General features: G+C 41.2%; 1 protein-coding gene across 1 annotated transcript; it reads right to left on the reverse strand.

Moving 5' to 3' along the window:
- Nucleotides 1-2,330: 2,330 nt before the first annotated feature.
- On the reverse strand, nucleotides 2,331-24,913 carry LOC125284351 (zinc finger protein 585A-like). Its single transcript, XM_048228266.1, has 3 exons — nucleotides 23,793-24,913; nucleotides 19,662-20,306; nucleotides 2,331-2,457 (listed from the first exon to the last, which is right to left on the reverse strand). Exons 1-3 carry the CDS (start codon nucleotides 24,911-24,913, stop codon nucleotides 2,331-2,333), a joined length of 1,893 nt encoding a protein of 630 aa, XP_048084223.1.
- Between the last annotated feature and the right edge of the window lie 203 nt (nucleotides 24,914-25,116).

The raw sequence follows: 25,116 nt of genomic DNA on the forward strand, positions 1-25,116 counted from the left end.
GTGCGAGACAATTAGCATGTTTAACAGAGGGAGGCCTAAGCACTTTCCCCGTGTGGCAAGAGCCGACACACACTAACACACACACACACACACACACTGTCTGACGGGAGGCGCCAATGTGATCCCATCTTTGCTTACCTCACTGCATCGCGGCGTGCCATCGATTGCGGAAAGTAATTAAAGAAGAGCTTGCTTATGCAAAGCCCTGCATGTAAACTAGGGAGAAAGCCATTCATTAGGAGCAGATGAAATACATGGTCTCCGAGATGCCCTGGAGATCTCCATCCCTGATAACAGACCAGCACTGGGGGGTGCCTGTGGGAGTCTGCCAATCAGTCCAGTCACTGCGTGTGTTTTTGTGTGTGTGTGTTGGTCTGTATGATATGCATGTAGGTATGTGTGTGTTTGTGTTTGTGAGTCTGTCTCGTGTGTGTGTGTGTGTGTGTTTGTGAGTCAGAATGATATGCATGTAGGTATGTGTGCGTGTGTGTGTGTGTCTGTTAGGAGTATGTGGAGGCCTGTCAGTGTGTGTGTGTTTGTGGGTGTGTATAATATGCATGTAGGTGTTTGTTAGTTTGTGTGTGTGTGTGTCTGTTGTGAGTATTTAGAGGCCCATCAGTGTGTGTGTGTTTGTGGGTCTGTATGATATGCATGTAGGTATGTGTGTGTGTGTGTCTCTGTTGTGACTGGAGGCCTGTCAGTGTGTGTGGTTGTGTGCTGAATCAATATCTATCTCCTTCACTCTCAGGCAAAGGAAGTGCTCCGTCAGCAGACACTGAGGGCCGGTTATTTGTGGGTCTGTGTGCTATGCATGTAGGTGTGTGTGTGTGTGTGTGTGTGTGTGTGTGTGTGTGTGTGTGTGTGTGTGTGTGTGTGCTATGCATGTAGGTGTGTGTGTGTGTGTGTGTGTGTGTGTGTGTGTGTGTGTGTGTGCTATGCATGTAGGTGTGTGTGTGTGTGTGTGTGTGTGCTATGCATGTAGGTGTGTGTGTGTATACATATAGGTAATAATGAATGAAAGAAGTCTATTACTATACATGTAGAGTGGCTATGTTTCTCTGTAATGTGTGTGTGTGTGTGTGAGAGAGTCTGTGTGCTATGCATGTAGGTGTGTATGTATGTGTGTGTGTGTGTGTGTGTGTGTGTGTGAGAGAGAGAGTCTGTGTGCTATGCATGTAGGTGTGTGTGTGTGTGTGTGTGTGTGTGTGTGTGTGTGTCTGTGTGTGTGAGAGAGAGAGAGAGTCTGTGTGCTATGCATGTAGGTGTGTGTGTGTGAGTGTGTATGCTATGCATGTAGGTGTGTGTGTGTGTGTGAGTGAGTCTGTATGCTATGCATGTAGGTGTGTGTGTGTGTGTGTGTGTATGCATGTAGGTGTGTGTGTGTGAGTGTATATCTGTGTGCTATGCATGTAGGTGTGTGTGTGTGTGTGTGTGTGTGAGTGAGTGTGAGTCTGTATGCTATGCATGTAGGTGTGTGTGTGTGTGTGTGTGAGTGTGAGTCTGTATGCTATGCATGTAGGTGTGTGTGTGAGTGTGTGAGTTTGAGTCTGTGTGCTATACATGTAGGTGTGTGTGTCTGTAGGTCTCTGTGTGTCTCTGTGTGTGTGTGTGTGTGTGTGTGTGCGTGCGTGCGTGCGTGCGTGCGAGGCAAGTACCCTGTCAGTAGTCACTGAGGGGCCGGTTATTTGTGAGCGTGATGAGGTCTCTCAGTCACGTCTCATTATGTAAGGACGCCATGTTCACCTGAGTGGGACTGAGATGAACAGTCAGCCAAGTGCTTTACATAAAGCATTAGTGCAGCGTCGTGAGCAAATTTCACTTAATGGCTGGCTATGGAAGTGGCCGATCTTTAGATCGGAATAGTGTACACACTTAGTGTGCTGTTTGTGTGTTGGAATTGTGTGCACTTAGAGTGCGCTATTTATGTGTTAGAATTGTGTGCACTTAGAGTGTGCTGTTTATGAGTTGCTGATGAAGGGAGGCAGGTCTCATCAAATCGATAGTATTTCCACCGCATGTCACAAAGGAAGTTTAGGGCTTTAGTGCTTAACACCTCTGCCAGTGGCACAGTGAGGAGGTCCTTTAAAGCATATGCTTCTTCATACTCCCACGGGAATAGAGCTGGTGGGAGGACAGGTTAGCCTGTGTGTGTGGGTGGGTGGGGGGTTCGAGAAGCCCTCATTTCACACAATCACGGCAATATCGCAACACGTCTGCACTGGGGGTGTCAACGTGTGCGTGCTGCCTGTTCACACATTGCTCTCGTGGGGAATCCCACCACACATTAGTGTTTGTGGCTGTCACTACAGAGCAGAAGAAAAAATACCTGATCAGCGCAGACACCTGTGGTTCCCATTGTGCAGCTGTGTGTTCCCATAGTGCAGCTGTGTTTCCCACAGTGCATCTGTGTTTCCCATAGTGCACCTGTGTTTCCCATAGTGCATCTGTGTGTCGACCCTGGTGTGGTGTGGAGTCTAGACAGACACAGGACCAATCCTTAAATAGAGTTAGGCAGATTAAAGCAGCAATGATGAAGAAGAGGAGGAATATCCCTACCCTGTTCTGCATCCAAAAAACAACATCCCTTAAAGAAATATGCAACTTTTTGCTCCTTAAGACTATCAGCCAAAAACAGAACTTGCACCAGGGTTGAAAGTAAATGTAGTTTTTGAGTGTACTATTTCAGGTGAACAGTGAATCTATCATTGAGACATTGAGACAACAATCACATAGTGAAATTTGCTGACGACACAACTCTGGTGGGTCTCATCACCAAGGGCGACGAGACTCAATACAGGTTGGAGGCTCCACCATCTGACCACGTGGTGCAGGGACAACAACCTCCTGCTGAACGTCCAGCAAGACCAAAGAGATTGTTGTTGACTTCCGGAGAGGTCACACCCAACACCTGCCACTGACCATCGACGGTGCTGTGGTGGAGAGAGCGAGCAGCACCAAATTCCTGGGGGTGCACATCAGCGAAGACCTCTCCTGGACCACCAACACTGCATCACTGGCTAAGAGAGCTCAGCCAGCCTGTACTTCCTCTTGGAAACTCAGGCTTAGAGCAAGTGCTCCACCAGCCATCATGACCACATTCTACCGAGGCACCATTGAGAGCATCCTCTCCAGCTGTATCGCTGTGTGGGGCGGAAGCTGCACTGAATACAACAGGAAAGCCCTGCAGCGCATAGTGAACACAGCTGGAAGGATCATTGGTGCTTCACTCCCCTCCCTGAAGGACATTTACACCACCCACCTCACCCGCAAGGCGACCAAAAATTGTGAGTGATGCAAGTCACCCGCTCACAATCTGTTTGATCTACTGCCCTCTGGGAAGAGGTACAGAAGCCTGCGCTCCCAAGACTACCAGACTCACCAACAGCTTCATACACCAAGCTGTAAGGATGCTGAACTCTCTCCCTCCTCTCCCCTCCACCCTCAGCTACATAACATCCTGGACATTGGACCCACAATGGCGCCTGCACTACTCCACTTGCACACTTGAACACTTGCACTTGTACACTTTACAACTTGGTGTTGTTGTCCTGAAAACACAACACTTCTGCTGCTCTTACATAACTTGCACCACTATGCCACTTTCTTCATTACTCAGGTCAAACAGAACTACCCAAGCCTCTTATTGGCCTGACTTTGCACTGGTTTTTTATTGACTGTCTATGCACAATTTCAACAAAATTTTGCTGCTCTATTTTTCATTATTATATGTGCCCTCTTATTTACTTATTTACTTACTTTTTTGTTTACTTGAATGTTATGTTTGTCTGTGGACTTAAAATTGGTAAAATATGTCTTGTCTTCACCGTGGGATAGTGAGAAACGTAATTTCGATCTCTTTGTATGTCTGGAACATGTGAAGAAATTGACAATAAAGCTGACTTTGACTTGTGTGATATTGTATTTTTTTTTCCAGTCATGATATATAGGCTCCAAACAAGCTAAAGAATACATTCTGTTTCCTTGAAAGGAACAAGCCAACTGAGCTTATTTGTCATCTACCCCAGAGTTAGATAAGAGGATATGTATCCTTTTCTTCCCTGTCCGTGCAATAACCCAGTCTGACATGTTAGCCTAGCTTAGCATAATTCACTGTGCAATAACCCAGTCTGACACGTTAGCCTAGCTTAGCATAATTCACTGGAAGTGGCTTAGACCCGTTAGCCTATAGAAAGCATATAGAAGGGAGTTATTGCACGAACAGAGAAGAGAAGGGTCTGTATGCTCTTTTCTAACTCTGGGCTAGACGCCAAGAAGCTAATTTACTAAAAAGTTGGCGTGAGTTGGACCTGGTGTAGTGGAGACTGAGTGACAGATGTGTGTGTGTACAGATATGTGTGTGTACAGATGTGTGTGTGTGTGTAACCAGTGAGTGACCAGTGGCGGAGGCTGCAAGTGTCCAGACAATGGCTAATCAATGCAGGGCTCCACGGGGCTCGATAGCAGTGATTGATGGGAGAAGGAGAGGAAAATCATCCTTTATCGATCCCTGTCACTCTCGGTCCTTTCACTTCAGAGAGACACTCATGAAGGCAGAGCTCATGATGCACTTTAGAAACCACTAATCACTAGGACATACAAACACGCACGCACACACACACACACACACACACAGACACGCACGAACGCACACACACACACACATACAGACACGCACGCACGCACACACACACACACACACACACACACATACAGACACGCACGAACACACGCACACACACATACACAATGACATTCTCTTTACCATGAAATTGTAGACTTCACACACACACACAATGCCATTTTCTTCACTTTGAAATTACACTTTACATGCACACTCATGCAAATACATAAATACACAATGATATTCTCTTTACTATGAAACGACAGACTCCACACACACACACACACACACATACATAGAGAGAGACTTGAGAAGGTGTGTGTTGAGGGTAGATGTAGGAGTGCAGTCTCGAGCTAGTTGGACAGTAGGACTCAGCAGTACAGTTGGAAGATGGGATTTTCCCAAATTAGGGCCAATGCTTGGCAATATAGACAATAATAAAAAATAACAAAAGAAAGAAGAAGGGGAAAAAATACTTTCAATAAATGAAACAAAAATTACATGGTAGTCAAAAAATCAAATATATAATAAGTTTAGCCAGCAATAACAATAAATGACCTTAAAGGGGAACTTGGCAACTATTTCAACGTAATAAACCCATTTAGAAATCATTTGGATGGTTAAATGACCTGAAAATGGTGACTTTTCCCGCTGCCCCTAGCGTCCCCAGGCGGAAAACCAACCTTGCAACATTGAGACTACCGTCCCGGAAAGAGAAGAGAGGAACAAGAAACTTGTTTTAAATCGTGTGCTTTATCGTTACCTTTTTCCACAGTTTGAAATAGCATAATGCACAATTTCTCCAGCAGAGGGGGAAATCCTGCCAAGTTTCCCTTTAAACAAGTGAAACCTTTGTTGAGAACATAAGGACTCACATCCTGTCACCTACTGTACTGCCCTCCCTATTGACTGCTAGTCCCAGCCTAAATAGGCCTGAGAATCAGCACTGGAATTGGAGCATACCAATTCACACTTAATAACAGGGGTGTTCCAGGTGAACTAACACCAAAAGCTAATACAGCCATTTTTCAATTCTCCATTACACTAGATATATATAAAAAATAATATACTTCACTACATTGCTCACTTTGACATAGCCAAAACGGCAACAAATATTAAATCACAAAACTTCGGGTCACTTCCTGTTGACCTGGAAGTTTCACCGTCATTTTAAACACACAGCTCACATTCTTATACATAACAGGACAAGACACCGGTAAGACAAACATAACGCTATGATAACACATGTATCCGTTCAGCTACATAAGTTGAACAGTTAACCCTCATGTTATCAATTTGACCCCAAGCAACGTTTAACATCATAAAATATATGGTTCACTTTTTTTTTTTTTTGCTTCATGTTTCATGACTTTTCCTCAATTGACCGATCCCAAGCCCCGCCCCCTTTTACTATATCACAATGAGGACGTCGGAGGACCTCGGTCAATTTTGAATTTTATAGTGTCCATTCTGTAGCCTACAATACGCCGGTTATGTGAATGCTAATGCTAATGGGAGCTGGGGCAGAGTTGCCAACTTTGGGTGTTTGGCTGGAGTGAGATTTTGTGAAGTCGTAGTGCGTGTGCGTTAATTTTTTCCCTAAACCTAATTTTAAAAATGTCTGTCCCCTGACTTTTTTGCTATGTACAGTATAATCCCTGATTTATGGTTTTTTTTTAAAAACCTAATAGAATGGAAAAAGTTTCTTCAAAATGTACAATTAAATTATTGATTGCACTTGAAAACAAGACCAGTGTTTTAACCCCGTGGCATGGAAGGATTACGAGCCACTGGGCCCCTGGGCACAGACATGAACCCCCTGTCCCCCTGAAAAAGGTAGTAGCTCAGTAGAAAAAATGTAAAAATAACCCCTTAAATGATGACTTTTGGCGAGTTTTGTGGAAAGAAATAGACAGATTGAGATGAATGTGTGTATGAGTGTACGTATGTATCAGGGATGGAATATTTTTTTCCACCTACCATTGTGGCTGGTGGATTCCAAAGTCTACCAGCCACTAGAAATACAGTATGAACATTTGATGAAAAATCATGACCAAAATTATCACGGTTATTGGTATTATTGCAATATGATTAAAATGTGCTGATTTTTTTCTAAACCTACCATCAATGTTGGACAGAACTCATAATTGACCTGCCCTTCATGCCCAGTAGCAACAAATCTAAAGGTCAACAGAACAGCTATAGTGTCATAAAAGTGGTGTGGCTCCTTTAAGACCCAATCCACTGGTGTGAGTTCTGGAGCCATCCAACTTTATCTAACTCTATACTATCCTAAATCATCTGATTTTAATATTATGTCTAGGCTATATTTAACATTTATTTTCTATTTGGCCTGTTATGAAATTATGCATTAACCAATATAAGCACACTTTTTTAAGACACTTAAATACATGCATGCTTAGCATTTTGTGAAAACAAATAATTATGGCTACATCGACAAACTCTTATAGGCATACAGCCATGAGCTGTAGCCTATATCCTCTGATTTTAATATTTACCCATATGTAGGTATTTAAGCACAGCTCAGTTTTAAGACACTTAAAGCCCAAAATTGGAGACCATATAGAAATTTGCTACCATTTTAAAACCGGATTACTCTGGAACGGCTTATTGTACAGGGGATTGCATTACATCTTTGTGTTCGGTAAGGTCTGCTGTTTATTCTGGTTTACGGTTTGTCATGCGTGGAACGACAAGTTTGTGAGATATTCCTCCTATATGAATTGAAATGAGCGCAGAGCTATAGTAGCCTAATATGATTATTTCTTGAAAGTTAATTTTCTCGCGAACCGTTTATCGCAGCAAATAGAGGCTATAGCACCTTATAAAAGATGAGAAAAAGTTATTTCATGTGATGTCTGTGAGGCTACTTCGCGAGTTCCTAGAGAAGAATGGATGGCCACACTTTATCGGTCTGCCTCATGTCTAAATAGCAGCGTGTTCCGTGAAGGTGTTGCGGACCGGATTAAAATAGCCTAGTCAGCGAATCAACAATCAGAGAAAACTGCGCTGAGAACGTTGTAGGCGGATAATAGACCTACCTGCTGTTGGTCTAGACATATGTATGCCTTAAACTCATATCCTGTCATTTAGAAACAATGCTGTGGTTTAGTCTAGTCATCAACAAAAAATGAACGGATTGCAAAAAAAAGAATGGATTTGGCGTGACATTTCTTGAGTGTGCGTGAGAGCGTGAGATTGGTGCTGAAAGCGTGAGTGTCACACCAGATGCGTGAGAGTTGGCAACCCTGCTGGGGTTGGGTTAGGGGAACATGATATTTGGTGGAGTGGGTGACTGTGAGTGCACTGGCCGATTGGATCCAACCACACCAACAGGGAAGGGAATAAGGGTATGAAAGAGGTCAACTGTCAAAATAAAATATAATAATATGTAAATAAAAAATATATAATTAGCCAAGTGGCTGGAGGTTAGGTTAAGGGGTGGGGGTTGGAGGTTAGGTTTAGGGATGGGGGTTAGGTTAAGGGGTGGGGTTGGAGGTTAGGTTTAGGGATGGGGGTTAGGTTAAGGGGTGGGGGTTGGAGGTTAGGTTAAGGGGTGGAGGTTAGGCTTAGGGATGGGGGTTAGGTTAAGGGGTGGGGGGTGGAGGTTAGGTTTAGGGTTGGAGGTTAGGTTTAGGGATGGGGGTTAGGTTAAGGGGTGGAGGTTAGGTTAAGGGGTGGAGGTTAGGTTTAGGGATGGGGGTTAGGTTAAGGGGTGGGGGCTGGGGGTTAGGTTAAGGGGTGGGGGCTGGGGGTTAGGTTTAGGGGTTGGGGTTTGGGCCAAGCAGCTGGGTGGGGTTAAAACTAGGGACTGGGGCTAAAAGAAAAAAGTAAGTGCAAGAATTGGGGCTGGGAGTAAGGGATAGACTAAAACCAGGAAAAGTGCTAGAAGTGCTAGAAATCAAAAAGTGCTATAAGTGCTAAAAATCAAAAGTGTAAAATTCATGAGAAACAACCTTTGAAAATAAACACGACACTGCAGAAATAAAAGGTAAAGACATCTAAATTGTGTAAGGTGAAAATGAATAATAAAAAGTAAAAGTCCTGGGTTAGTCTAGGGGAAATGGAAAAATGGGGTGAACTGGGGTGGAGAACTTAATAGACTAAAAAGAGGGGGGGGGGAGTAATAAGGGATTAATAACATTGTAATAAGAGTTTTTTTTATAAATAAATAGGACAGGACCTGGGAGGGGTTGGGGTGGTGGTGTGAACTTCACACTTTAAGGTGATGGGATGGGTAACTGAAGAAAACTTCGGTAACACTTTACTTGATGGGTGAGTTCGTAACACATTCATAGCAGCTGTCATTAACTGCACATAAAGCATTCATGACTGTTTCATGAGACATGACTCAACATTCATACCAAACCTTTCATGAATGTGGAAGACAGAACGACGAGAACTTGTCAAAATAAAAGTCCAACAATCACAAAGCAGCATTGCCATTATTCTTTCCAGCCTTTGTAAATATTTCATGAATATCTTATGAAGTCTACATTGAATGTCACTTTACTCTACAAGTTGTGAAGTATTCGTAATCACTGAGTTTAACACTGGGAGGTAAACTAGCATACATTCAGCTGACCCGTATTTGTGTATCCTGGAACGGTTGGACATTCAGTAGCAAAAGATGAGAAATTATCTGTAAAGGTTACATTATAAAACAAATATATTTTCATGAAACAAAAATTATTTGCTTGACCATGTTCTATCTTTTTGGCACTGGTCTAGCCCATTGACTCAGATGTGACGTGATCAGGTAAGAGGTTTGGAACAAAACCTCCTGAAAGCTTCCTAATCTGAATTTGTGTTTGTATGTTTTTAGGACTTGAGAGCTGCTTGATCAAGATGTATAAAAGACTTGACTTTGACTTGCTATTCATGATAAACTTGAATCAATTGACTTGAAATGACTTGCGTTTTTTTCCTCATAGATATTAAGGACTTAATGTACAATTTTAGAAAATCTGAGTGCAAACCTGTCACCAACTGATGCGACAGACCAGCAACAACCCTCACAAAATTAACCATGGTTTTACTATGACCCTTACAGAAATTAACCATGGTTTTACTGAACCTTACAGAAATTAACCATGGTTTTACTATGACAGAATAACCATGGATTTGTGGGTAACCATGACATTGTTTTTTGTTTTCATGGGTAACATGGGTAACCATGGTTTATCATTATAGTTGATATAGACACCATGCCCCGCAGGGGTGCTGCTAGAAAATGTGGGCTCTCTGGGAGCTCCCTCTTAGTGCTGGGCCCTTAGAATCGGCCGAAACCAGTTAATCTTCAGTGTCCCGCCGGCGGGACGGTTGTATGCACCGTATTGCTATGTACCAGAGTAATGTTATACACCATTTGAAAGCTTTGACTCTTGGGAATCCAAATATGACAACTTTTTTTATGAACAATCTGTATAGTGCTTTACATTCTCAGATTAATCTTATTACAGTTTTTTTCAATCGCTAACAAGCGCTTACCCATACTTCAGATACTTTTTCTAAACTCTTAACACAGACTCACACCTACAAAACACAACTGGCCAAATGGATAATTGTCTTTTCAAAAACACATTTTGTTAAATATACTACTAACACATCTTTCTCTACACACACTAACTTTACCAAAACACTGGAAATCTGACTCAAAATAAAATTATTCTGTCAAAGAATAACACTTGTTTTCACTTCACAAGGTACATGCAGTCAATCAAAGTACACCAGGTTTCAAAATACTGGCTATTGTTGACATTACAAAAACTGCATAGACTTTTATGTTTCAGTTTTACAGGTATTTGCATGCAAAACATGCAATCCATCGTTTTTACACTAAATGTCTTGGTTGGGAACTGTATGTCCACATGTAATGTCCACATTCAAAAGCATTCCAGTAAAAAGCAAATCAGTTTTTTTTTCCCTTTACTGTTTACTACAGGAGGTACAGGTGTTTACGGTATGATATAACAGAATTTCTTTACAGTACTGATTACAGTGAACAAAATATCCATAAAACACACAAAAGAGCATTCTGAACAAAAAAAAACAGCAAATAGCCCAGATAAAAATGGGGGAACTAAAAAAACACAAAATTACTCTATCTAATCTCTGCGATCTTCAGGGTTAGGCCACATGTTTTCATCAACATCGCATCTGATGTTATCCAAGGCGATGCACCTGGGATAAAACCGCTTGGTATGTCGGATCCACCCTTGGCAATCATCAACTGTGATGTCCCTGCAGCCAGCATCCATGGCTTCAATGAGGGACATCTGGTCATGTGGCTGATGGTCATAAGCCTTCCACCTCCATGCAGAAAAGAACTCCTCTATGGGGTTGAGGAAGGGTGAGTAGGGTGGAAGGAAGAGGCGTACCAGTCTTGGGTGGACTTCATGCTGTTATTGCTTGCGAATGATGGGAAGCCACATTGTCCTCATGTTTTCACCCTCCTGCTCTGGAACCAGGCGCTGGTGGAGATCATTGAGAAAGGCAAGGAGGCGCTCGGTATTGTAGGGTCCAACCTGACATCTGTGAAGGAGTAATCCTGCATTTCCAATTGCTGCACACATGGTAATGTTTGCCCCTCTCTGTCCTGGCACAGTAACTGTGGCCCTTTTTCCGATAACATTTCGCCCACGTCGACGCCTTTTGGCCAGATTGAATCCTGCCTCCAATTCCATAACTCTCTGAAACAAAGTTTATGTGAGTCATGTCATTACTGTATACCATACTGTACTGTAACCTATTACTGTGTAAGTTACCTACTTGCAAAGTGCAAAACTTATAGAACTGGACATTGAATTGAATACACACTATACCTGGACATATTGTCGTCGTAGCTCCTTGACTCTCTCACTGTTCCTCTCAAAGGGAACAGTGTCCCTGTGATGGTGACAATGTCCGTGTGATGGTTGTGAGGCTGATGCTATCAATATTGTGAAATATCTCATGGTCCTCCACAATTCTAGTTTTAATTTCATGCAGCTTTATTGCATTATTTGCAACAACCATTTCTACAATGGCAAGCTCTTGATCATTATTGAGGAGCTTTCCTCTTCCCCCAGAGGGTGGAAGACGTTGCATTCTTTAGAGGGACAAAACATTCAACATATGCATTACTGTATGACCATATTGACATGCCAAGTGAGAATAGAAACAATCCATGTAAAATGCAGTACTTACCTGTTGGTTTGTTGAAAGACGCGTATAATGGAGGCAACCGTTGACCGCCTCAAATTGGGCTGCACTCTTTCACCAGCCTCTCTTAGTTAAAGACCGTGGTTGAATACATGGTCAATGATAGTGGCACGAATTTCATCACTGACTACTGTTCTTGCAGCCCTTGGAATGCCACCACCACGCATTCTAACACCTCTACCTTGCCCTCTCCTTGGGCCTGCTCTTCTCCCTGGCCCTGCACCTCTCACTGCACCTGCATCTCTCACTGGGCCTGCTCTTCTCCCTGACCCTGCACCTCTCACTGCACCTCCAGGGATTAAAGTGAAAAAAAATCGTTTGACTGAACTTTTTTCAGGCCATAAGTCATACGTTCATATCTACCTATAGAGATAGCACCCCTTTTGCATTCGCGACCTATTGGTTTTTAATGTACAAAAAGACGCAAACAGCAAAGTAAAGGGAGTATTCGCCTTATTCACATGGCGGCCATTGTTTAAACCAAAACGAGGCTACAGGGGACACTTACTATATAATTAATGCCACCTACAGGTGAATGCATAGAACATAACAATCCTATGGGTTGTGTACCCTGTAGCCTCGTTTTAGCTGCCAATGGCCACCATGTGAATAAGGCGAATTGAGAGTGTTCTTGATTGAGATTGAGTTTTCCTGATGAACAAAAATATATTTTAGTACCATCCCTGACCATTGCTGATAAGCCATTGCTGTTCTTTTCTACTGCAGCAATATTGTAGAAAGGCTTTAACTTCTATTAACAATCTATAAAATCAAGTTTGCAAGACTTCCAATTTCCTCCTCATCATCAACGAATCAGAACGTTCTAGATATTGTTCATATTTCCATTTGTTGCCTCATCCGCATTTAATGAAAACATGGTAATTTTGAGTTTTACAGACAACTCAGTTTTCCAATGAGCAGCAATACTGTGTGTGCTCATGCAGGCTGTCTGCACATTTGATAACGACAATCTGGAGAGGGCGCTTTTGTCTTCAGCAACAGATTGTATAAGGTTGACAAGAGGTTGCGATATGGTGAGGGACAGGTCGTGTTAGCTATGAAAGAACATCGCGTGCAGTAGCCTACTTTCTAAACGTAAAAACGGTCAGTAGATAAACGTAGCTGTTGTGGTGGCTAGTTGCACCAGGTGGGGAAGATGTCCTGAAATGCACGAACGTTAATCTTATGGCGGTCTTCTGATTGGTGGCGTACTAAAACGTTTTCCTATTGCATCCATAAACAATTTTTTTGCAGCAAACCGCGCAAAAGCAAACCCCTGGCACTTTAATTTCTTTACACCATGGCTTGTTAGTTCTCCCCTATTTCCAACAGCCGCCCATCTCCATTTATTTTTTAACTTTTGACACCTGTCTTCCTTTAGCAACAACGCATCCATGACAGCTAGTGGCCTTGCCAAATAGACGCACACAAATGGCGCTAATATCACGAGGGTTCTGGTAGGCCTACTGGTTATGGTTTTGTGCTATAAATTAATAATATTTTATAGCAAAGTTTTAAGTTGACTATTTGTCAACATACACGACTGACCCCCTTACTAAACAGTTCGCGATGATGACAATATTATTATTATTTTATGTTAACATGCTCAGTCAAAACCTTCCGTCGCAAATTGTGAAAAACGTTGTTGTACATGTCATAACAGACGGGATAATAAATTGCATAGGCTAGGTTTATATTGCGTCGCTGTACATAATGTTAGTTGCATTGATTAAAAACTGTAACAATAATAGTAGCCTACATCGGGTGGCTACTACATCTGTTCAAGTCATAGGTGACACCCAAAATGAATGACCTCCCCTGACAAGAGTTCGCGATAGTAAGAAATTGTCCACATTGATGCACGGAAAGAACACAGCCTACACTTCTTTTCCGAATTTGCACATAGAGCTCACAATATCATATCCAAAAAAGTTAAACGGATTGGCCAACCTCATCAGCTGTCTCGATTGTGTCATTTTAATCCAACTTTTAGACCGTTATTAGTCCTCCATACGTGTCTTTTTTTTTAAGCAAACGCCCCAGGCCATTGAGACAAGCGTGTAGAACAAAAACAAAGTGAAGCTCATGGCTGACGTAGGCTATCTTCTTGAGCGGTCACTGATTGAGACACAGAAAGTTCTCAAGAACACTATTAGGTCTTTAAACATTTACCATCACACACATTAATTCATCGGACCTAATATTTGTAGTTGCCTTAAAAAAGGAAAAGAAAAGGTGATAGTCCCCCCCCCTCCTATTTTTTTTTTTCTCATCGGATCTGCATCAATCTCAAATATGACATTTCTAAAATCAAATTGACGGAAATCCGTCGTATGACGGAAAACTTGCACCTCTCACTGGGCCTGCTCTTCTCCCTGACCCTGCACCTCTCACTGTACCTGCATCTCTCACTGGGCCTGCTCTTCTCCCTGACCCTGCACCTCTCACTGCACCTCCCACTGGGCCTGCTCTTCTCCCTGGGCCCCTTGGTCTTACTCTTCCTCGTCCAGACATTATAGTGTAGTTATAGTTTTCTGTTTCTGTTTCCAAAAACATCACTCCTCAAAGTCCTCCTTTTAAGCCAGACTGGAATCAGCTGTGATTGGCCCAATTTACCCAACATAAATAAGCTGTGTGTCAATTATTGAATTGTTTGTTTATTATCAGCTGAGATATATTGCTTTTGAACTGATATCATTGCAGAAGCAGAGGTTTTTATACTGTATCTAAGGTTTGGAATATTGTTTTTGCTATTGTGGGATGATGTGTGTTAACATTTGTAAATACTGCAAAAACAATCCATCATTTTGTAAGCATTGTGGAAATATGTTCACTGACTGCATATTGTGTGAAAACGACATGAAATGTGTGAATGGTATGGCCACAAAAGGCCGATGCTGTGCTAACTGTGTTTAGAGTTTTGAAAATGTAACAACTGGGGCCTGTACTACGAAGCGGGGTTACTGGCTTATCTGGGTAACTTCGAGAGTAACTTGATCACGTGTGGCGTAACTTCCCGATTAACCCGTACTACGAAAGGTGGATAGGTTTTAACCGAGGTATGCTGCCATGGCAATTTACGCTGCATCTGAAACCTGCTCCGAGCAGGTTATGTTCTTGGTTAACCCGAGGTTTCCGTTAACCACACCCTTTATAAGTACCACCTCCACTAACAATTTCTCCCGAGACATGTCGGCGTACCTGGATGATCCATACGACATTGGAGCGCAAATCGTGAGGGACTCTATTCGCAGGGCGAGGGGTTTTAGAGACCGCCAGAAAATATATATAGCCTACCCGGACGATATTCTCTATGAAGATATAGATTGTCAGCCGAGGGAATTCGTTATGTTTGTCAGATGATCTAGGAAGACGTCTCATAGCAATGCCCGTACGTGGACATTCATGTATTCCATCGGTGATGCTGAACATCTGAGCAAGAATACTGCATGTCCGAAAATAAATCGGACATAGGCCTACAGTATGCTGAACATCTGAGCAAGAATAAATCAGACATATAGTAGGCCTAATAAATTAAAATCACCATTTTAACAAACGTATTGAATGGAATGTCATATTACTGTACCCTGCACATAAAGGCTACACATTTCCACAGCACCAGAATCCGACCGAATGCCTCCCTCAACCCCCTCCATAATCGGCCTTCCACTATTATTTGCGATGGCCAACTCTTCTGAAGGCTATAAGCATACTAGGCCTACATGTTTTCATAATTCAGAAATATTAATGCAAGCTATGACTGTATAAACCACTATTCTGAATAATGTGTTTGTGTTTCATTTTCAACTGCTGTCATGTGTGTTTGGCAACGGTGTTGCATCTGAAATGTTCACAGGATTAGGCATACACTAAATCAGTCAATGGGGCTACTTAAACATTCAATTATCCTTATTACTGTAATCTATATGCCCACTTCGGTAACGCTTTAGAATAACATGTGCTTATTAGGTATTAACAGTGCATAATAAGCAGTTAACAATTTATTACTAACAGTTAGTTAACTGTTGTTATCCTTTAATAACATTAACTAACGGTTAACATGCCGCTTGTAAGTGTTAATAAGCAGCCTTTTAAGTGACTTACAAGCATATTTGTTAACAGCTAACATGCAGCTTGTAAGTGTTAACAAGCAGCTTGTTAATGCTTGTTAATGTTGTATAAGACAAAGAGGTGGATAACTAATACGCTTATAAGACCTTTCTTATTTATTTGTAGTAAATTTTGCAGCCCCCCAATCTAAAGCGAGGACCATGTAGCCTATAGCTCCACAAGCCCAACCTTCTATCTCTACTGCATCTATCTATCTTGGTTTAGCTGTGCGAAATGCACCTTCAAAATTGCTGCAGTGAGCAGGAATTGAACCCTGGTCTCTTGAGTCATAGAGTGATTTGCTACTAACTGAGCTAAACTAGGCTACTTTACCACAACATTTTGTTCACAGCTATGTGCTGACAAGTGACTAGCAGTTGAGGAGCTTTGCTTAAACTTAATATACTGTTGCAAGTTCACTTGAGTATAAACTATCCACTTTAACTAATGTCAGTAATGTTATTCATCTAGTTGTCATTTTAAAGAAATTACACTTCTCCATTTAAAATGTTCTCTATGTAACTCCCCCTATTTCCACCGGTCCCGTATTTCCACCGTCTTGCGTGTATGTGTCACTTAATATCCATTTCTATACAAACCAAGACAGCGGACTCCTATAGAAACGCAACCACCCACAACATAGGTGTATTTAAATTAGCTATGTACCAAAAATGACATTTTACCGTGACTCGAGGAGCTGTAAACAGTGTTGTAAGGCTGCGTGTACACAACCGCTTGGAGCTCCAGTGGAATTTTAATTTCACGACGAAATTCTCGGTCTAACCGTCCATGTGCCGTTGAAAAGGTGTAAATAGGCGACCCATCAGGCCAGCACTATAACTCCGAAATGGTAAACAAAATCGGATATTTCAGGCAGTAAATGCTCCCGTTAAGAACCGAACCAGATTTTGTTCAAATCTACACAACTATGGCTACTGAAAAATGTAAGGTTCATTTAGTAAATGTTATTTTGAAGTGTTAAAAAACATCGTTGTTTTAGAATTTCTGAACAAAAGTGGTGATAATTGGGGGTGTTACGATACCTTAGATAGGCGGCTAGCTAACTCGCTAGCAACTGGACAGTAACTGACAGTAGCATGGTCTGATATTAAGTTATTTTGTTTACAAATTTTCCCCAAAAACCCTCAACAAATCCAGAGAGACATAATGACCAATTTTTGGTAAAATTCCACAAGTCTCCCATTGACATTGATGCAGCAACAGACCACAAATGTTCGCCTCTGTTCAAGGCAAAGGTTTCAAATCGATCCCGAACATTCGCCTATGTTTGCGACATTGAACGCACCCACTTGTCGTCTTTAACTCTCGGTTGCTATGTAACCAAACTATAAACAAAGCTGGCATAATATCAAAGATCCTTGATTAACCCCCTCTGATAATATCTTTAGACTGCTGACAAACTGACTGTTCACTGAACAAAGATTATGGAAATTAAACTTTTTTTTTTATCAGCAACATACTTGTAAAAGGCATAACTGGTATGATATAGAACATTAACAGAATATAGAATCAAGATGATCATTACATTTAAATGACAGGAATGTGGCTCAGTCAGTAGTACTTCACTCTTTGCCACAGGCGACCGGGGTTCAATTCCTGCTCGCTGCAGCAATTTTGAAGGTGCATTTCTCACAGCTTAAACAAACTAGATAGATGCAGTAGATATATAGAGATAGAAGGTTGGGCTTGTAGAATAGGCTACATGGTCCTCGCTTTAGATTGGGGGGCTGCAAAATGCACTAGGTAAGAAAGGTCTTATAAGCGTATTAGTTATCCACCTCTTTGTCTTATACACCATTAACAAGCATTAACAAGCTGCTTGTTAACACTTACAAGCTGCATGTTAACTGTTAACAAATATGCTTGTAAGGAACTTAAAAAGCTGCATGTTAACCGTTAGTTAATGTTATTAAAGGATAACAACAGTTAACTAACTGTTAGTAATGAATTGTTAACTGCTTATTATGCACTGTTAATACATAATAAGCATATGTTATTCTAAAGCGTTACCACGCTGCAACCCGCCCCTTTTATGTGAACGCGCACAAACATCAATGGAGTTTGACCTCTGGCTGCAGTTTAGCTGCAGCACAATAAGTAGATTGTTGTGGGAAAATATTGGGAAAATATTCACATATACTGAAATATTCACAAGAATCCATAGAAATCGAATCTTCGTGTTGTATTATCCAATATTAGTTGGACAGATGTATAGTCTCTTATACACACTCATTGAACCAACAAAGTAAATGCAAACATAGAGACTTTTTGTAATTATTCCATATTTTGTGTAGTCAGTCTATATCAGAACACCTGACATACAATCTAAATAGCAAACAGTTATAGTGTGCACATCCCACTTTCTGGCAGGTGCAGAACAAAAGAAAACTATACTCAATTGAAAAAATATAATTCGACCCTGCTGGGTCTTCTTACGTTGCATTAAATAATTGGGAGTCAAGAGCAGTGTTGCGGAGTGCGGACATTATATTTTTTTCAATTGAATACAATCTAAATAGTCCACAAGAAACCTCAGAGTGTTACCTTTCATTTGAGACCAGGATTATGCTTGTCCACAAAGGGGTTCATGTCCAGTAAGCATTTGATTGTCAGTATGCATTTTGGATAAGCAAAAGTCCTGGGGTCCATAGGGTCCATAGGCATTTAACAAAACACATGAGCATACCATGGCAAATAATGGTGTAAATCACTTATATTTTCATTCTATATTGATCTACTTTTGCACACAGCTTCATGAGACCTGGTGCTAGGGCTCTGTTGTGTTTCTAAGTGATATCAAGTGACCTAGAGGGCTGAAATGTGGTCAGTTCAGAGATGCTTGTAATCCGGCAGAAAGAAAAAAATATATTCTAGCCTCTGTAACTCTGTGTCAGTATATCACACAGTTATTTTGACTGTTTCCTACGAAAACTACAGGTTCACAGCTTTCTATAGGTCAAACATTTGATGGTAGGCCCCAAAAGAGGTGGGGGAACAATGCCATTATAGGTAGGCACAGTGCAATTTCAAAAAGTACAAAAAAGAACGCGCACATCCAGATTCAAACAGGTGCTGGACCAGAATACTTCAGAAATAAAAAATGACGTTAGTCCGCACACTGAGAACTCCTTTGTGTTCTCAGTGTGACGTTTCGGGCTGAATACCCTGTGTCTGAAGAAGCATGGGTCAGTGTGTGGACTAACGTCATTTTTTACAGTGCAATTTCAGGCAAAAACTTGAAATTTGTATTGGAAATCATGTGTTAAACAACCAGCTAAAACAAAATTAGTTCATAACGAAAACATATTTTTGCTCTAAACACCACTGTGCAGATGTATTTTCAGTTTAGACTTTGGACTAAAGACCTTGGATGGATCCTTTGATGAGTCTTGAGAACAGAATAAAGCCGAATAAAGGCTTTCACTGAGAACATTGATGTGGCTTTTCTCCAGTATGGATCCTTTGATGCTTCTTGAGAACAGACTTCCAAATAAAGGCTTCCCCACACTGAGAACATTGATGTGGTTTTTCTTCAGTATGGCTCGTCTGATGATACTTGAGATGAGATATTCGAGTAAAGATTTTGTTACATTGAGAACACTGATATGGCTTTTCTCCAGTATGGATCATCTGATGCTGATTGAGATTAGATATATCACCAAAGGTTTTTCCACATTGAGAATACTGATGTCGTTTTTCTCCAGTATGGATCCTCTGGTGTGTTCTGAGATTACATTTTTGACTAAATGCCTTTCCACATTGAGAACACTGATATGGTTTTTCTCCAGTATGGCTCATCTGATGATCCTTGAGATGAGATATTTGAGCAAAGGCTTTTCCACATTGAGAACACTGATGTGTTTTTTCTCCAGTATGGATCCTCTGGTGTGTTCTGAGATTACATTTTTGACTAAATACCTTTCCACATTGAGAACACTGATGTGGTTTTTCTCCAGTATGGATTATCTGATGATCCTTGAGATGACATATTTGAGCAAAGGCTTTTCCACATTGAGAACACTGATGTGGCTTTTCTCCAGTATGGATCATCTGATGACGCCTGAGATTAGATTTCCGAGTAAAGGCTTTTCCACATTGAGAACACTGATATGGCTTTTCTCCAGTATGGATCCTCTGGTGTATCTTGAGATCAGACTTCTGAGTAAAGCTTCTGTTACACTGAGAACACCGATATGTTTTTTCTCCAGTATGGATCCTTTGATGCATCTTGAGAGCAGACTTCCGAGAAAAGGCTTTCCCACACTGAAAACAATGACATGCCTTTCCGTCAGTATGCGTGCTCTGATGGGCAGTGAGCTCTGAATGTGCTCTGAATCTCTCTCCACATGTAGTACACTCGTACAACATTTGTCCTGTGTGTATTTGCTGATATGCAACAGCAGGGAGTTCATCAAGCGTTCCCAAACACTGGAATTCATGCTGTTTCTCTCTAGTTGTCTGGCACCACAATTGTTGTTCCTCAGATTGCACTCTGTTGTCAGCATGGATCATTTGAACGTCTCCTGCAACATTAGAAATAAAGAAACTCAAGATTTTCACAATGTCTCAATCAGGCGCTGTTGATATAAGTGTCACTTTGTAATTATTGTGATTCTTTTAAATTATAATACAAACTGTTTAGGATCTCACCTTTTGGAAAATGATCTGTGTGATCATTTTCTGTTAAATCAGATATTTCTTCCTTTTTAATATCCTCAGGTGGTGACATTAATATTTCAGTCCGAGTTCCATGATCCAGTCCAGGCTCTTCTTTCTGTTTCTGAGTTTTATACAAAAACTCTGCTACGAAATCATCAACTTCTTCATCTTCTCTCTCACTCTTCACTGGCATGGTCAGCTGTGACGGTATGAAACCTGACATTTCAAGCTTCAGTTCAGCTCAGCTTCAGCTGTTTAGCAAAAGTTGCTTCTAGAAATGACTTCTGTAAACTGTTCCCTCTGTGTGGTGTTTATATATTACTCCTGTCTGACCCATTAGCCTCCTGGATTTTAACATAACCAATCAGCTCTAGGGGCTGGTATGTCAATCAGAATAACAAAGGATTGTGGGAGGGCCTTCCATTTGAAGGGTTGTTACGTCTGATGGTCCACAGGTGCGCATGGCCATAACTCAAATAGCACCCACTCCACAAAGGAGGGCAGGTGGGGGTGGGGTGGAGGTGTGAACTGGTTGTGGGGGTGGGATGGTCAACTGGAGAAAAGTTCTATTCCACCTGAATGCTTCTCATAATGTATTTTCATATGTAGTAGGTAGTATATATCCTGTGTATAACTATGAGGATAGAGTGCAATATGCCTTTAGCTTGAACATTACATCTTGAGGTAGGCTAATAGTATTATCACTGCACCAGAATCTCAGACAATGTCTGTGCTTAAAATGAAACACTCGTTTCCATCCAAGTACAAACCCTAGGTTGTTGGTAGACCAGGGTTTAATTATTTGAGTGTGGCAGAAGATCTTTGGTAGAATTTTTGTTCTCAAATGTTTAAAAACATAGACGTTTATTTTAGGCAGAAAAGCCACTTAAAAAGAATAGGAAAGCACATTTTGAAACAAAATGTCAGATGTTTCTGATCACGACCCTTCAGAGAAATATAGCAAAATACCCCCTCATCCTGACATATTAGGATTATAGCCTACTGTAACCAAACAGATGCACAAGCTAATTGAATGCAAATGAGAATGAAAAGAAGGGAATTCCATATGTATGATCTCTATTCACAGATGTGATGGTCCACAGGTGGACCTGGTCATAACTACACTGCTGAAACTCCACAAAGAAGGGGATCTGGGTTTGGGGTGGAGCTGTGAACTTCACACTTTATGGTGATGGGATGGGTAACTGAAGAAAACTTCCATTCCTCCTGAAAGCTTCCTAATCTGAATTTGTGTTTGTGTGTTTTTAGGACTTGAGAGCTGCTTGATCAAGATGTATAAATGACTTGACTTGACTTCATGACTGGAGACTTGACATGAACTTGATTCAAATGACTTGAAATGACTTGAGTTTTTTTTCTTCATAGATATTGAGGAGTTAATGTACAATTTTAGAAAATCTGAGTGCTGTTGCATGCGTCATGTGAGCAAACCTGTTACCAACTGATGCGACAGACGAGCAACAACCCTCACAAAAATTAACCATGGTTTTACTATGACCCTTACAGAAATTAACCATGGTTTTACTATAACAGAATAACCATGGATTTGTGAGTAACCATGACCATGTTTTTTGTTTTCATGGGTAACCATGGTTTATCACTATAGTTGATATAAGCATCATGCCCCGCATGAGGTGCTGCTAGAAAATTTGGGCCCTCTGGGAGCTCCCTCTCAGTGCTGGGCCCTTAGAATCGGCCGAAATCAGTTAATCTTCAGTGTCCCGCAGGCGGGACGGTTACTCCCCTCCCCCTACACTCTAAATCAATTGTATGTACCATATTGCTGTGTAAGAGAGTAATGTTATACACCATTTGAAAGCTTTGACTCTTGGGAATCCAAAAATGACAACTTTTTTCATGAACATTCTGTATAGTGCTTTACATTCTCAGATTAATCTTATTATGTCTTAATTAAATTTCATCCAAAATCCCCCCTCCCCCTCCTCCGCTTTTGGTGCTACCCTGACTTCTGGCTGCAGCACAATAAGTAGATGCAACATATTGGGTACTGAAACATTCACAAGAATCCATAGAAATTTAATCTTCATGTTGTATTTTCCAATATTGGTTGTACAGATGTATAGTCTATCTTATACACACTCATTGAACCAACAAAGTAAATGCAAAAATAGAGACTTTATTTGTCATTATTCCATATTTGTGTAATCAGTCTATATCAGAACACCTGACATACAATCTAAATAGTCCACAAGGAACCTCAAAGTGTTACCTTTCATTTGAGACCAGGATTATGCTTCTACACAAAGGAGTTCACTGCACATGAACTCCTTTGTGTAGAAGATAGACTAAGCATTTGATTGTCAATATGCATTTTGCGTAACCAAAAGTCCTACGGGGAGTTTCCATAGGCATTTTACAAAACGCATGAGCATTGGCAAATAATGGTCTAAAGCACTTATACTTTCATTCTATATTGATCTACTTTTGCACACAGCTTCACAAGACCTGGTGCTAGGGCTTAGTTGTGTTTCTACGTGATATCAAGTGACCTAGAGGGCTGAAATGTGGTCAGTTCAGAGATGCTTGTAATGTAAAACTATTCTAGCCTCTGTAACTCTGTGCCAGTACATCACACATGTTATTTCGACTGTTTCCTACGATAACTACAGGTTCTCAACTTTCTATAGAGGTCAAACATTTCATGGTAGGCCACAAAAGAGGTGTGAACAATGCCCTTATAAGTAGGCACAGTGCAATTTCAGGCAAAAACTTGAAATTTGTACACAGAGTTTACTAAAAGGAGAGGTTTTGAACAACTCGTTTTTTCTGCTCGCTGCCATCTTGCAAGGTGCGAGTTGTCCAAAATCTTTCTTTTTAGTAAACTATGTGTACACGAACAATGTTCTTAATGCTCAAGTTCATATGTAGAGATACTGATGATGCTTCGATCAATGTTTCAAGTTATGTCGAGCCTTCTTAGTGTTTGAAAAATAGCCGGAAGACCGGAAGTACGTAGGCAGGCCGAGGCCAGGCTAGTGTTAAACAACCAGCTAAAACAAAATTAGTTCATATAGAAAATATGTTTCCTCTAAACACCACTCTGCCGATGTATTTTTAGTTTAGACTTTGGACTAAAGACCTTGGATGGATCCTTTGATGGATCTTGAGAGCAGACTTCCGAACAAAGGCTTTCCCACACTGAGAACATTGATGTGGCTTTTCTCCAGTATGGGTCATCTGATGATTCTTGAGATGAGATATTTGAACAAAGCTTTTTCCACACTGAGAACACTGATGTGGCTTTTCTCCAGTATGGGTCATCTGGTGATTCTTGAGATCAGACTTCCGAATAAAGGCTTTTCCACACTGAGAACATTGATGTGGTTTTTCTCCAGTATGAATCATCTGATGATACTTGAGATGAGATATGTGAGCAAAGGCTTTTCCACATTGAGAACACTGATGTGGTTTTTCCCTAGTATGGATCATCTGATGATCCTTGAGATCAGATTTCCGAGTAAAGATTTTGTTACACTGAGAACACCGATATGTATTTTCATCATGGATCCTTTGATGCTTCTTGAGATAAGACTTCAGAATAAAGACTTTTCCACACTGAGAACATTGATGTGGCTTTTGTCCAGTATGGATCATTTGATGATCCTTGAGATTAGATATTCGAGCAAAGGCTTTTCCACATTGAGAACACTGATGTGGCTTTTGTCCAGTATGGATCATTTGGTGATCCTTGAGATGACATATTCGAGCAAAGGCTTTCCCACACTGAGAACACTGATGTGGTTTTTCATCAGCATGGATCCCTTGATGCCTCTTGAGATCAGACTGCCGAATAAAGGCTTTCCCACACTGAGAACATTGATGTGGTTTTTCATCAGAATGGATCCCTTGATGCCTCTTGAGATCAGACTGCCGAATAAAGGCTTTCCCACACTGAGAACATTGATGTGGCTTTTGTCCAGTATGGATCCTCTGATGATACTTGAGATCAGATTTTCGAGCAAAGGCTTTTCCACACAGAGGCTTTTCTTCTGTATGGATAATCTGATGCTGTTTGAGATTACATAATCGAGTAAAGGTTTGTCCACATTGAGAACACTGATATGTTTTTTCTCCAGTATGGATCCTCTGGTGTATCTTGAGATCAGACTTCTGAATGAAGCCTTTCCCACACTGAAAACAATGGCATGCCTGTCCATCTGTATGTGTGCTCTGATGGGCAGTGAGCTCTGAATGTGCTCTGAATCTCTCTCCACATGTAGTACACTCGTACAACATTTGTCCTGTGTGTATTTGCTGATATGCAACAGCAGGGAGTTCATCAAACGTTCCCAAACACTGGAATTCATGCTGTTTCTCTCTAGTTGTCTGGGACCACGATTGTTGTTCCTCAGATTTCACTCTGTTGTTAGCATGGATCATTTGAATGTCTCCTGCAACATTAAAAATAAAGAAACTCAACATTTTCACAATGTCTCAAT

Source organism: Alosa alosa, chromosome 19 (assembly GCF_017589495.1).
Source record: "Alosa alosa isolate M-15738 ecotype Scorff River chromosome 19, AALO_Geno_1.1, whole genome shotgun sequence".
In the NCBI taxonomy this organism is placed as follows: domain Eukaryota; kingdom Metazoa; phylum Chordata; class Actinopteri; order Clupeiformes; family Clupeidae; genus Alosa; species Alosa alosa.